This window comes from Aethalodelphis obliquidens, unplaced genomic scaffold, assembly GCF_003676395.1.
Source record: "Aethalodelphis obliquidens isolate GAN/ISIS:26980383/991018 unplaced genomic scaffold, ASM367639v1 scaffold2, whole genome shotgun sequence".
Lineage (NCBI taxonomy): Eukaryota > Metazoa > Chordata > Mammalia > Artiodactyla > Delphinidae > Aethalodelphis > Aethalodelphis obliquidens.
In genome coordinates this window covers 10,961,526-10,973,190 of record NW_020837946.1, presented here as the reverse complement: position 1 = coordinate 10,973,190, position 11,665 = coordinate 10,961,526, and the positions used below count along the sequence as shown (strand labels likewise).

General features: G+C 41.1%; 1 protein-coding gene across 1 annotated transcript; it reads right to left on the bottom strand.

The window, feature by feature from the left end:
• On the bottom strand, window positions 1-8,219 carry SLC19A3 (solute carrier family 19 member 3). Its single transcript, XM_027114452.1, has 5 exons — window positions 7,950-8,219; window positions 4,649-5,462; window positions 2,899-3,091; window positions 1,460-1,601; window positions 1-439 (listed from the first exon to the last, which is right to left on the bottom strand). Exons 1-5 carry the CDS (start codon window positions 8,097-8,099, stop codon window positions 281-283), a joined length of 1,458 nt encoding a protein of 485 aa, XP_026970253.1. The 5' UTR covers window positions 8,100-8,219; the 3' UTR covers window positions 1-280.
• Window positions 8,220-11,665: the final 3,446 nt, after the last annotated feature.

Here is an 11,665-nt window from a genome sequence, read left to right as displayed (position 1 = left end):
ACATCCTTGCAAGCAATCAAAACCAGAATTTTCCAGTCATTGTTATTCACTGGGGTTCCCCAACATAGGCTGTTTAATTGAGATGGTATACCTGAACAGCTGCAACCAGTTCAGCTGGGTACATAGATATCTGGTCCAAAGCTGAACTTTCCTGGCTTTGAAAAGGTTCACTGGAATCCAGACTTGTGAAGTGTGTCAATTTATGGCACTCCGTGACTTTGTGACCAGCAGAGTCTTGCTCAGAGGCTGTAGTGGTTGACAGAGGTTAGAGCCTTGTTCATTAGTTGTTCTTTGGTTCTTCTGGGTGTGGCCCATATGGATTCTGACTTGTAGCAGAGCTCTGCACTGTCTTTCGGCATTTGTTTGAGTAGATAATGAATATGCTTCGCATTAGGAAAATGCCAGCAATGACTGCAAAGTAACTCCCATAAACTAAAAACTAGAGAAAAACAGAGTTAGACACACATGAAATATGACTATCTATGTTATTGATAATACATAGTGATGCTGTTGATTTACTTGGATGATGGGGTAACCGAGAATCAGGATCTTAATATGGATGTTTTAGATGTGCACAATACTCTCTTTTCCCCTCTTAGAAGAACAAGGCATGAAAGGGTAAGCAATGCAGTAACTAAGAGTGTGGGCTCTGGGGTCAGGGTTGCTTGGATTCAAATTCTAGCACATGCCACCAATAGTGAAAGAAACGCTAAATCCCACTGATTTACGTGTCTATGTTTGGAGGATAGTGCAATGCTATATGTAATGTCTCCAGGAATGAGTTTTCGACACTGAGGTTACTTTTTACTTGCCTTATCCCCTTTTTTTCAGATCCACATGTAAAATGTGAAATTGGACTAATTTTAAGTCTCTCAGTATTCTGAGAGACTTAAAAGGGAGGTGAACTCTGCAGCCACGTACCCCTTCCCAGTTGCATCTTAGTATATTGTGGTACTGGACCACGGGGGAAGGAGGAGACATAAGGGGGACATGAAGGCAAGAGTGTTACCTGATAGGGTTTTAGGGACCAAAGGCAAATGCTAACCTATAGTGATTACTGCTCAAAACCTACTTGGTTTTACAGTTGATAGTTAAAGGCATGGCTAATTTTACTTTATTTTATTTAAGTTTTTTTTTTTTTGATGTGGACCATTTTTAAAGTCTTTTTTGAATTTGTTACAATATTGCTTCTGTTTTATCTTTTGGGTTTTTGGCCGTGAGGCATGTGTGTTCTTATCTCCCTGACCGGGGATCAAACCTGCACCCCCTGCATTGGAAGGTGAAGTCTTAACCACTGGACTGCCAGGGAAGTCCTAAGGCATGGTTTATTTTAAAATTTGCCTAGCCAAGAAATTCAATACTGCCAGTGGTAAGGTTGAAAAAGCCCTCTGAGATGACCAGGTTATTCTACATCCCCCCCCAACTGCGTGAATAGGAAAATGGAAGTACTGCAGCTTACCTGAATGTGGACTGGCAGCCTCAATCCTCCCTGATCTACTACGATCACGGTTATAACGGTCTGAATCACCAGGGCGATGAAGGTGTTGATTCCAAACACCAGGGCGTAGCGTTCCACACTCAGATTAACTGCGATCTGAAACCTGTCATTCAACATAGAATAAGATTTTTAACGAGAACGTACATGGGATTCTTATCTTTAAAAGAAAATGAAGAGAAAGCAGTGTCTTGTTAACAGCACTTTTTGTCTAAATCTCCTCCAGTGTAGACAAACGGGCAGAACAAGGAAAAAATATATACTTAAAGTCTGAATTAAAATATACTTAAAGCAAATATGGCAAAATTCCTCCTATCCAATTTAATGGTTCCAGAAATTAAACCTAAATGTTCTTCCTTTGAGATGACCCATATTAAACTGAGGCCAGAATTGGAATTGGAATTGGAATCATCTTCCACTTCTGGTTTAAATCTCATAAGAAACCTATTTTTTATAATTATATAGATATTGAAATCTTATTACAAAGCACTTTTGAAAGACTGGCAGATATATGTTATTTATAGTTCTTCCTTGGAATACAGGTAAAAGGCTTTGGATTCTGAATATTCTTAAAATGAAAAGAAACAATGTCATCTTACCTTAACAAAATACTCGCCTTAAAAAAAACTCAAGACACATGAGTTTGATACATTAAACAGATACCCTTTGGTGAAAAAAATGAACTTGCCTCAAGTTTCATCTCTTTCCTTTGTTTCATGATCTTTTCTCAGGGTCCACATTTCCGTGTTTTGTCAATTACTTATCAAGCATTTTTCACAGACTAAAACTCAAAACTTTATAAAGCTTTTGGCTCTACTTTCATGTGATTTGAAATTCAAATGTTTCTTATCTCTTTTGGTTAATACCAAAGCATATATCCTATAGTCAGCTTTCTCTGCACTTATATATAGAACCAAATGTTTTTAATCATTAAAAAAATGATCTCTGGGATTCATAGTTTCTTGTAATCTTTGCATCTACTTTTTTCAGTATCCACCTTGCTGAAAATATTTTGTTTCTTACAAAAGTATATGCCTGGAATTACTCAAGCAACCAAGTGAAATCAGAGGTGTAATCTAAACTTAATCATTCAAAACCAAATTGCATTACACCGTGCAAATTGGCAAACTGTTTGAAATAAAAATCACAACCTGACCATGTATCATTGCCTTTGGTTTATGAACTTACAGAACTTGTTTCCCTTGCTGATTAATATTAGCAATATTCGGTGAGCAATTAAATGAAAAGATGGCTCAGTTGTGCCTAATTTAATATGAAGTAGTCAACATTTAATATTGCAATTGATTAAAATCCTTCCAAAGTTCTCAAAAGAATTATAGGAATACAGAAAAGAGAATATGGTTTAGTTTTAGGACTCGGAAGAAATGCTTAGTAATACTTACACTGCTATGGTGATAAGAAGCATATAGCCGGTCTTGAATAACAAAAAGCCTGCATAGCATGCCCATATGCTGGTCGTGTAATGCATGAGAAATAGAGAGCCTGCATTGACAACTGAGAAGATGGCCAGAGCCAACTCTCCCAGAAGATCCCAGTTGACTTTCACATAACCCACTGCAAAGGCAGCCAGGGCCCCTAAAGAAGAAACATTAAGGAAGATCCAACATATTGACTTTGCCCATGGGAAACATCAACATGTTCTCTTAAGAACTCAGGTCTCAGGTAATTCTGAAAGATAAACATATTGCTTTCCCAATTCGTGAAAATAGTGTGATCCACCTAAATGGGGATTTATCCATGTCTCAAGCATGTTTTCCTTTGGCTACTCTCTTTAATTTCTATTCTTTCAGTCATTTAGTTGTCACACTTTTAATTAGCATCAACTACATGCCAAGCACTGTTCTATGCAGAGGGACTAGAAAGGTTCCTAACCACCCACAGAGTGGGGAGAAATGATACATAAACTCAGTCACTTAATACAACATGCTCAGGGCAGGGATAGATAAAGGTGAAACAACTGCTCTGGCAGTACACCTAGCCTGATCATATTTGCCTTTCTTTATTGTTTTTCTCAGTGATAGGTAACAGATACGTTGCCTCAGGTAGTAAGTTTTAGTCTTTATTACTAATCTTTCTTAATTTTACTTCTAATCTCCATCTTAATGTCTTCAAGATCTGGCTTAGTTTACTTGAGGTTTTGGGTGAACAATTTACAGAGTTTAAAAGATTGAATAATTGACAGTAATTAGAGTTAGTAATTATAGTTCTCTTTAACAAAGTGAGAGATATTTATGTTTCAAATTATTGAGATTTGATTAACTTTTCCACATGTGATCTAGGCAAGAACCACACTACAAAAGACATAAAGTTACTTTTCTTCCCAGAAATTGGAATGTAGGAGAGATAATTTCAGTGAACTAACTCTAGTACAGTCTTGGTTTCCAGGAGTTAAACTGAAATCTCCTAAAAGGGAGACAATAATAAAACAGACACCACATGAGCTTTCTGAAAATTTATGTAAAACAGGGTGTGGAAATCTCCTACTTCCTAGAAAAATACCTTCAAAGTCTTAGTTGAATTTCAGTTTCCATTAACCAGGATATAAATATTTATTGTAGAGGGAACTTCAAAGGCAGATTTTCCTCTGATATTAGAATCCTGACTCACATAACATCTTCCACTTCTGATTTAAATCTCATAAGAAAGCTAATTTTGAAAATTTGTGGTGTAGAGCCTGGAATTTCTTAAAGATGGGCACTAGCTAAATCAAATTCTTTATTAACAAAAACCCTTCCAGTGATAATTTGGAAGTCTTAAAAGTTCAGTTCATTTTCTAAAATAATAAAAACACCTTTTTTATACACAAGATGCCTATTTTCTTTTTGATATTAAAAACAATCCTGAAAGAACAGGGGGCATTATTAACACTTTTCTTGATGATGAAATGGAATCTTGGGAATCTGACTAGAATGTGATCACTTGGTGCTGACTTCCGAGCTCTTGAGTTACCAGTAACTGCAACACATTAAATAGAAATGTCCTGTCTCTCTTTTTGCCCCACTGCCTTCTATTCCTGGAAAAGATTAATATGCCTTCTGAACAGACCTAATTTACCACCATGGAGAATTTAGCAACTGGAGAAATGAACTTAGTGGGGGGTAGCCCATCAAAGGAAGATCAAAGTTTACTTACCTCCAAAGGTTGCAATAGCTTCTACTGCTCCATTATATATTATGGAACTCTGGCTTGGTGCCTTGTAATCCCACAGGACTTGAACATAGTTCAAAACCTGGTTAAAACCTGCTGTGGAAAAAGACCACCATAGGGACCAGTAAAAAAGATGTTTTGAGGAATAACACTCCTTCAAATCTTGTAACCACTGCACAAAAACTCTCAAAACTACACTTTCTGGCTTTGGGCTGCTCCAATGGCCATCATATGGGTTCCCTGAAACAGTGACTACTTCTTGTCCACCTGGTTCATGATCCTTTTGAGGTTCCTCTAAGACAGCATCCTTTCCTGGTGGCTTTGGAGGACCTTCTTTGCTGGGTTTTGCATGAAAAAACATGCTCTTCTTAGGCATTGGTAGGAAAAGTGAGAAAAGGAAGGCCATGGAGACAGAGGCCAAGGATATGACGTTGAGGTAAAAGTACGATAGGTTGGCCAGGGATACCAAGAGTTGGGCCAGCACTGAGGCCGCTGTGTAGGCCACCAGTGTGGCACTCCTGCAGTAGCCACTCACTTTCTGATAATGCTCTGGGCTGACCACGCTGTAAATGTAGGCATAGTAGGCCACCTCGGTGGCAGTGACCATCCCATAGAAGAACTCTACGACCTGCATGGTCTTCACTCCTTGGCCAAACAAGAGCAGCAGCCAGGTAATGATGAAGCTGATCCCTTGTAGGTTGATGACTGGCTTGTAGCGGACGTAATCGGTGAGGATAAACACTGGGAACAGCAGCACCAGATATGAGTATGTCCACACGGGGAAGATCTCATTTGTGATCTGCAGAGTTGAAAAATGGATCCTGTGACCATGAAGCACCAGGAAGTGAGGAGGGTTACCTGTCTCAGATTCGTGCATTACTAAGGTACATGTCGCTTGCCCGATACAAAAGTCTGCATCCAATCAAATAGGGTATTCTTCGTATTATGAGAAAGCACAATAGAAAACTGATTTTCAAGGAACCCAGTAGGAAAGGAGAGCTCCCCCCCACCCCACCAAAAAACCCACTTCATATACTTACATGCATCTCGGTAGAAGAATATATTGGCTTAATGTGCAATCTGAGCTATATTAAATTTATAATAGTATGTACACTAGAGCCCAGGCATACCTCATTTTATTGTGTTTTGCTTTATTGTGCTTTGCAGATATCGTGTTTTGTTTTGTTTTGTTTTTCACAGATTAAAGGTCTGTGGAAACCTGCATTGAGCAAGTCTATTGACACCATTTTTCCAATAGCATTTGCTCACTTCATGTCTTTGTCACATTTTGGTAATTCTTACAATATTTCAAGCTTTTTCATTATTATTATATTTGTTATGGTGATCTATGATCAATAATCTTTGATGTTACTATTGTAATTGCTTTGGCGTTTTTTTAGCAATAAAATATTTTTCAATTAAGGTATATACTTTTTTTAGACATAATGCTATTGCACACTTAATAGACTATAGTATAGTGAAAACATAACTGTTTTTTTTTTTTTTTGCGGTACATGGGCCTCTCACCGCTGTGGCCTCTCCCGTTGCGGAGCACAGGCTCTGGACGCACAGGCTCAGCGGCCAATGCTCACAGGCCCAGCCGCTCCGCGGCATGTGGGATCTTCCCCGACCGGGGCACGAACCCGTGTCCCCTGCATCGGCAGGCGGACTCTCAACCACTGTGCCACCAGGGAAGCCCCATAACTGTTTTATGCACTGGGAAATTAAAAAAAAATTTGTGTGATTGCTTTATTGCAATGTTCACTTTATTGCAGTGGTCTGGAACCAAACCTGCAATATCTCTGAGGTGTGCCTGTAAACTAGTTAAAAATTGTTCAACAGACACTTGTGGGTTTTTCAGGCTATTAAAAAATACTATTCTCTTCTTGTTCAGAGATAACAACACTAGATAAAGCAGCTACAGTGTTAGAATAATCCAGCAACCTTTACCTTTATGTGATTCATCATTATGGCAAAAATCTCAGCCTTGCAAGTCTGGATGAACACCCAGATGAAGACAGAACAGGGTAAATCATCTTGCAGAATTATGGTGTGGGAACAAGCAATGCATTTCATCTCCTTCCTGGCCAGATTTGCTGGGCTCCCAACCCCGTTTGCCTCCAGTTCTACTGATTTGTCTCTGCTCGCTCAATTCTGGCCTTACTTTAATATGAGTCATCTCATGGATTTAGTCAGAAATGCACGACACCTCAAGGTTCATTCACAGAAAGGACTGAAGAAGTTGATCTTTGGGGCGTGATGGGTACAGGTGCAGGTCAGCTGCATTAGACTTTGTTCTGTGCCCCCTGCTTTCTCCAGCAACCTCAGTGGTTCCTGTTTCAATGACAGGGGAATGTTCAGTGATTTGAAAGGCTAATGTAACCGGGCTGCGCCTTTGAGGTCCAGCTGGTCCATAGTGGTCAAGGAAGCAGACCCCTGAGGCTCACTGGTTGATTCTGGATGTCTATCTGTTGTTTGCTTTGTCTTAATAGTGACATGCTTCCATCTGGGAAACTTCGAAACAGAGTTGCCCCTAAGTGATTTTACAATACAATAGAATGAGCTTGCCCTTCCGTCCATATTACCTTATCACCAAATAAAGCAGCATCAGTGAGCCTTTCAGGTGAAGCCACACACTCTACAGTGTTTTCTTAGCTATGGCTGAAGACTATAAAACCAGCCCAGGGTAATTCTCTGACTAGGTCAGTGCACTTTCTTGTTGCACTTGTCATAAAAAAAAAAAAAAAAAAAAAAAAAAAGAGGTGGATCCTTTGAGTAAGAGAATTGGGACTTCTGGGGAAGATAAAGCTGTTAATGTCTCACCTGCTGATAAATAGTTTTTCAAAATGGAGTTAGTGTCCTAAAGAAATGCTACAATTTTTAAACAGATTCTGCTTATACCCCAGCAGGCTAAAAGTTTATTAGGACTAGATCCTGTGCCTGGCATCATTGATTTTATTTTAGGATTAGTATAATAGAATTAGGATTAGTATAATAGAATCAATGAAGACTTGACATGTTCCCATGCATTAAGCCTAATGTTAGAAGTCTACAAAAGTGAAAATATTTATTACACATGCAGTGTGTTTTGGTTTCCCATTTTTGCAAGTGTGAGGAGGAAAGAGTAGTTTGAACAGTTCTATAAAATAACACATACTATGAAGATGGGATTCATTGAGGTCAGTGTGTTAATCTTATTTCCAGTTGAATGAAAACCTCACTCTAGGTCCTTGTTTGAGTCCTGTAAGATTAAACCACATCAAGATATGTATGTATATTAACTCACCTCTTCACTGGTCAGGTTTTTATCTGGCCCAGATAAATACAGCATAAGGAAGGGTTCTGAGGGTCTCATCGTGGAGAAGAATCCAAACAGGCAAAGGATCACAGTGGGATAAATCCAGGAATGGCTCGCTGAAGTTTGGAAACAACTCATGGCTGATCAAATGGAAACAAAACAAAAATTAACTGATGTTTATTCTTTCTGGCATCCTGGATGTCATGAAAAGCTCATTTCTAAATGTTTAATGAAAGGACAAAGTTTCATCCATCTGAAGCTGACCTGAAAAGGTGAGTGATGAATAACTGCTTTCAGATATTCCTTAGGAGAATCAGTCAACCCTCCTTTGCCAACAAACTTCTTACTCATTATTGCTGTGGGAAGAGTCCCACTTCTTTAGTGCTCTCTGTCATAAACATGGTAATAAGTAGCTACTAATAATTGGTAAACAATGGACCAGTGGATGTTTAAAAGTAAGTAAAACATTGACTAGTGAATTACTGGTGTGCAGGCATACCTCAGAGTTACTGCTGGTTTGGTTCCAGACCACTGCAACAAAGCAAATATTACAATAAAGCAAATAGCACACATTTTGTGGTTTCCCACTGCATATGGAAATTATGTTTACACTGTACTGTAGTCTATTAAGTGTGAAACAGCATCATGTCTAACAAAGCTATGTGCGTACCTTCATTAAAAAATACTTTATTGCTAAAAAATGCTAACCGTCATTTGAGCCTTCAGCGACTTGTCATCTTTTTGCAATGTTAACATCCAAGATCACTAGTCACGGGGTCACCATGACAAACATAATAAAAATGAAAAAGTTTGAAACATTGTGAGAATTACTGAAATGTGACACAGAGTCACGAAGTGAGCAAATGCTGTTGAAAAAGTGGTGTTGATAGATTTGCTCCAGGCAGTGTTGCCAAAAACCTTGAATTTGTAAAAACTGCAGTATCTGTGAAGGGCAATAACGTCAAGTGCAATAAAACGAGGTCTGTCTGAACATGACCTTCTAGGAGGTCAAAACCAAGAGAACAGAGACTGAGTTGCTCAAGGCTTCTTCTGTCTGCACACTTTATTTTGCATGGAAACTTCTGACTCAGAAATCTTAATACACTGTATTTACACCTTTTCCCTCCATCAGGCTCTCCCTTGCTTAGTATTGTGCTTGACACATAATAGACCTCCAAGTTATTTTTGTTAGGTGTCTATGATCTGAGAATTTATAATTCTTCAGTTAAAAACTTAAACTGGATAAAGCTCTGACTTGCCATCTTTTCCATATTTCCCCCCTTTTCCATCCTGGTGCTAACTCTGGGCTGGGAATAGAAGGTGTCACGTCTTAGACTGTTCTTCCGCTTTTCTTTTTGACTGGGCCCATCTCATCTCTAAGTCTGAAGTTTCCCACCACTCAGTGGGGCAGGTAGCTCATTAACAGTTCATACTCAGTTCATAGGTTTTTCCTAACCCAGAAATAAAATTGCTTGAACTTCACATTTCAGACAAAAACTCCAGTAGAGGATTTCATTTATCACTGCACAGAAAAACAAGAACAGCAAAGCCCTTATTTTACGGTGGCCACGTTTGAAAACATCTTGCTTTTTCATGGGGATTACAATGTGCAATGGGAAAGCTCACCCTCATGCCTTCATATTTTGGATCAAGCATTACTTTGTAAAGGGGACACATTTTTTGGTGGTCTTGCGCGTGGTTAAGTTCTCTAAGTCCTAGGAAAGAAACTAACCTGCTGTATGATGCTTTTCTGTATCTAATCTAACTAAATCCTCATAATAACTATAACACACAATAACTTCCCAGATTCCCAGGTGAGGATATGGGAGATCCAGGATGTCCAACAACTGGCTTCAAACCACATGGTCAAGATTTGAACCCAGGTCTTCCTGGCTCCCAGCTCCAGGGTCCTGTCACCTGCTCCACTTGGCCTCATTCTGGTGGCCTTCTTCCTTGGCTCTGCTGTTATTAACCTAATGACATCCTCTCCCCACAGTGAGGGAAGTGTTTTTATGAACACATTCATGCTGAAGAGTATGGCTTAATACCCAGAGCTTCCAGGGGCAATTACAGGTTGAAAGTGGGCCAGAGAGAGGGGAGACGATGCTCACTCCACAAGAGCAAGGTGGGGTGGGAACTCTGCTAGGGGCTGAGGAGGTGGGGGACCTGCTGAGTCACACCACTGGCCTGCCACCCACCCGACCCATTCACAAGGTGGTCCCAGACAGCTGCGTCGTTCCTCTCTTAAGTTAAATGAGTTTGTTTCTGTCAACAAAACCTTGATGAGGCTGCGCAGAGATCAGGGGAAGGATGTGGACATGGAAGTGGATTAATGTGAGCAATGTGACAATGTGAACTTCTTGCCAAGACCGTATTGGATTTGACGGTCCTCTACCTCCTGCCTCAGCCTAGAATGCACGGGATTTATCTTCTTCCTGAGTTGCTACCAGGGTTTGTGAGTAATGTTTTTATAGAAAGGGCTATCCTGGGTAGGCAATTACTAAGGCTTGGCCATCTTTCAAAGGGTAGTCTTAATGGGGTGACATCGGCTGACTCTACATCTAGAACATTCTTTCCATCTGCTGACCATGGATTGTGCACTAACTCCACAAGTCATTGTTCTCTCTGTGCATCTCAGAGACCTAGGACTATGCCCGTGGCCCCTGGGCTGAGAAGAGACCCCTGGCTCATCTATCTTTCCATCTGATAACTGTCCTCCCATCCAAGTATTGATATCAACCAGGCCCGACCCTGCTTAGCTTCCGACATCAGGTGGGATGGGGTGCGTTCAGCGTGCCAGGGCCATAGACACAACTGTTCTAATAGTGCTGCACCTTTGGGTTTAGTTGGGAAGGTCAAGCAGAGAAAGACAGTATATGTAAGCAGGAGGGCAGAGCCTTTTGTCTGTTTGGGTCATTGCTCTATTCCTGTGCCTAGAAGAGCTCTCCACACAGTAAGTCTCGTAGAAGGAAGGGGATGAACCTCTGAGAAGCAGGAAAGCTCTGTCTGGATTTCCTGAGGGCCCTTCCTAGTAGCACCAGGTAAAGGCCAAGGAGGTTTTCAACTGTACAAGCACCTTGCATTCAGTTGCTCGTCTGTAAAGTGGGATAACAATGCTACCTGCATGTGTGGGCTTTTTGTGCGTACCAAGGGCTTTGATACCTGGAAGGGACTTGGCGCCTTGCTGGGCACAGAGCTGCCGCTCCAACATGTCATTTTCCCTCCCTTGGCTCTCTCCACGTGGCAGGCCCCACAGTGATTCGGGCTTAATGAGGAGAAAATGAGGGAGGGTGTCTGGGTTTAGCTGAAAACAACTGAGAAACACCTGGGTGGGGGGGGTCACACGTGGGCCTGGGGTTGCTGGGCTTCCTTCTCTCCTCCTTTTCCAGCCCCTTCCCACAGAAACAGACACGTGCTCCAAAGCTAGTTTTTCTGCTGGAGAAAATGAGAGAAGGCATCTAAGCGAACACGCGCGGGAGTCCTTTAACCGAGGAGGGCTGAGTAGAGCAGCTGGAGTCTCCTGGTTTAGCTGCAGCAGGAGCTCCTACACCCTTTCTGAGACCCTGTCTCACCTGCTGGCGATTCTTCAGCCTCCAGGGCCATGGCCCCTGTCCCCGCCCGCTGCCTGCTGCCCCCTGGGAGACTCTGAGACTCCGGGCTGCTGGTATCTGGCTGTTCTTCTCCCTCCCCCCACCCACTGCCCA

What these genes read in the sequence shown, in the direction of transcription:
- SLC19A3 (XM_027114452.1), bottom strand. Translation starts at nt 8,099, where the DNA reads ATGAGTTGTTTCCAAACTTCAGCGAGCCATTCCTGGATTTATCCCACT. An exon ending in AGCTATTGCAACCTTTGGAG is followed by an intron (nt 3,092 to 4,648) that starts GTAAGTAAACTT and finishes TTTCTTCTTTAG; the next exon opens with GGGCCCTGGCTGCCTTTGCA. An exon ending in GGCTGCCAGTCCACATTCAG is followed by an intron (nt 440 to 1,459) that starts GTAAGCTGCAGT and finishes GTTTTTCTCTAG; the next exon opens with TTTTTAGTTTATGGGAGTTA.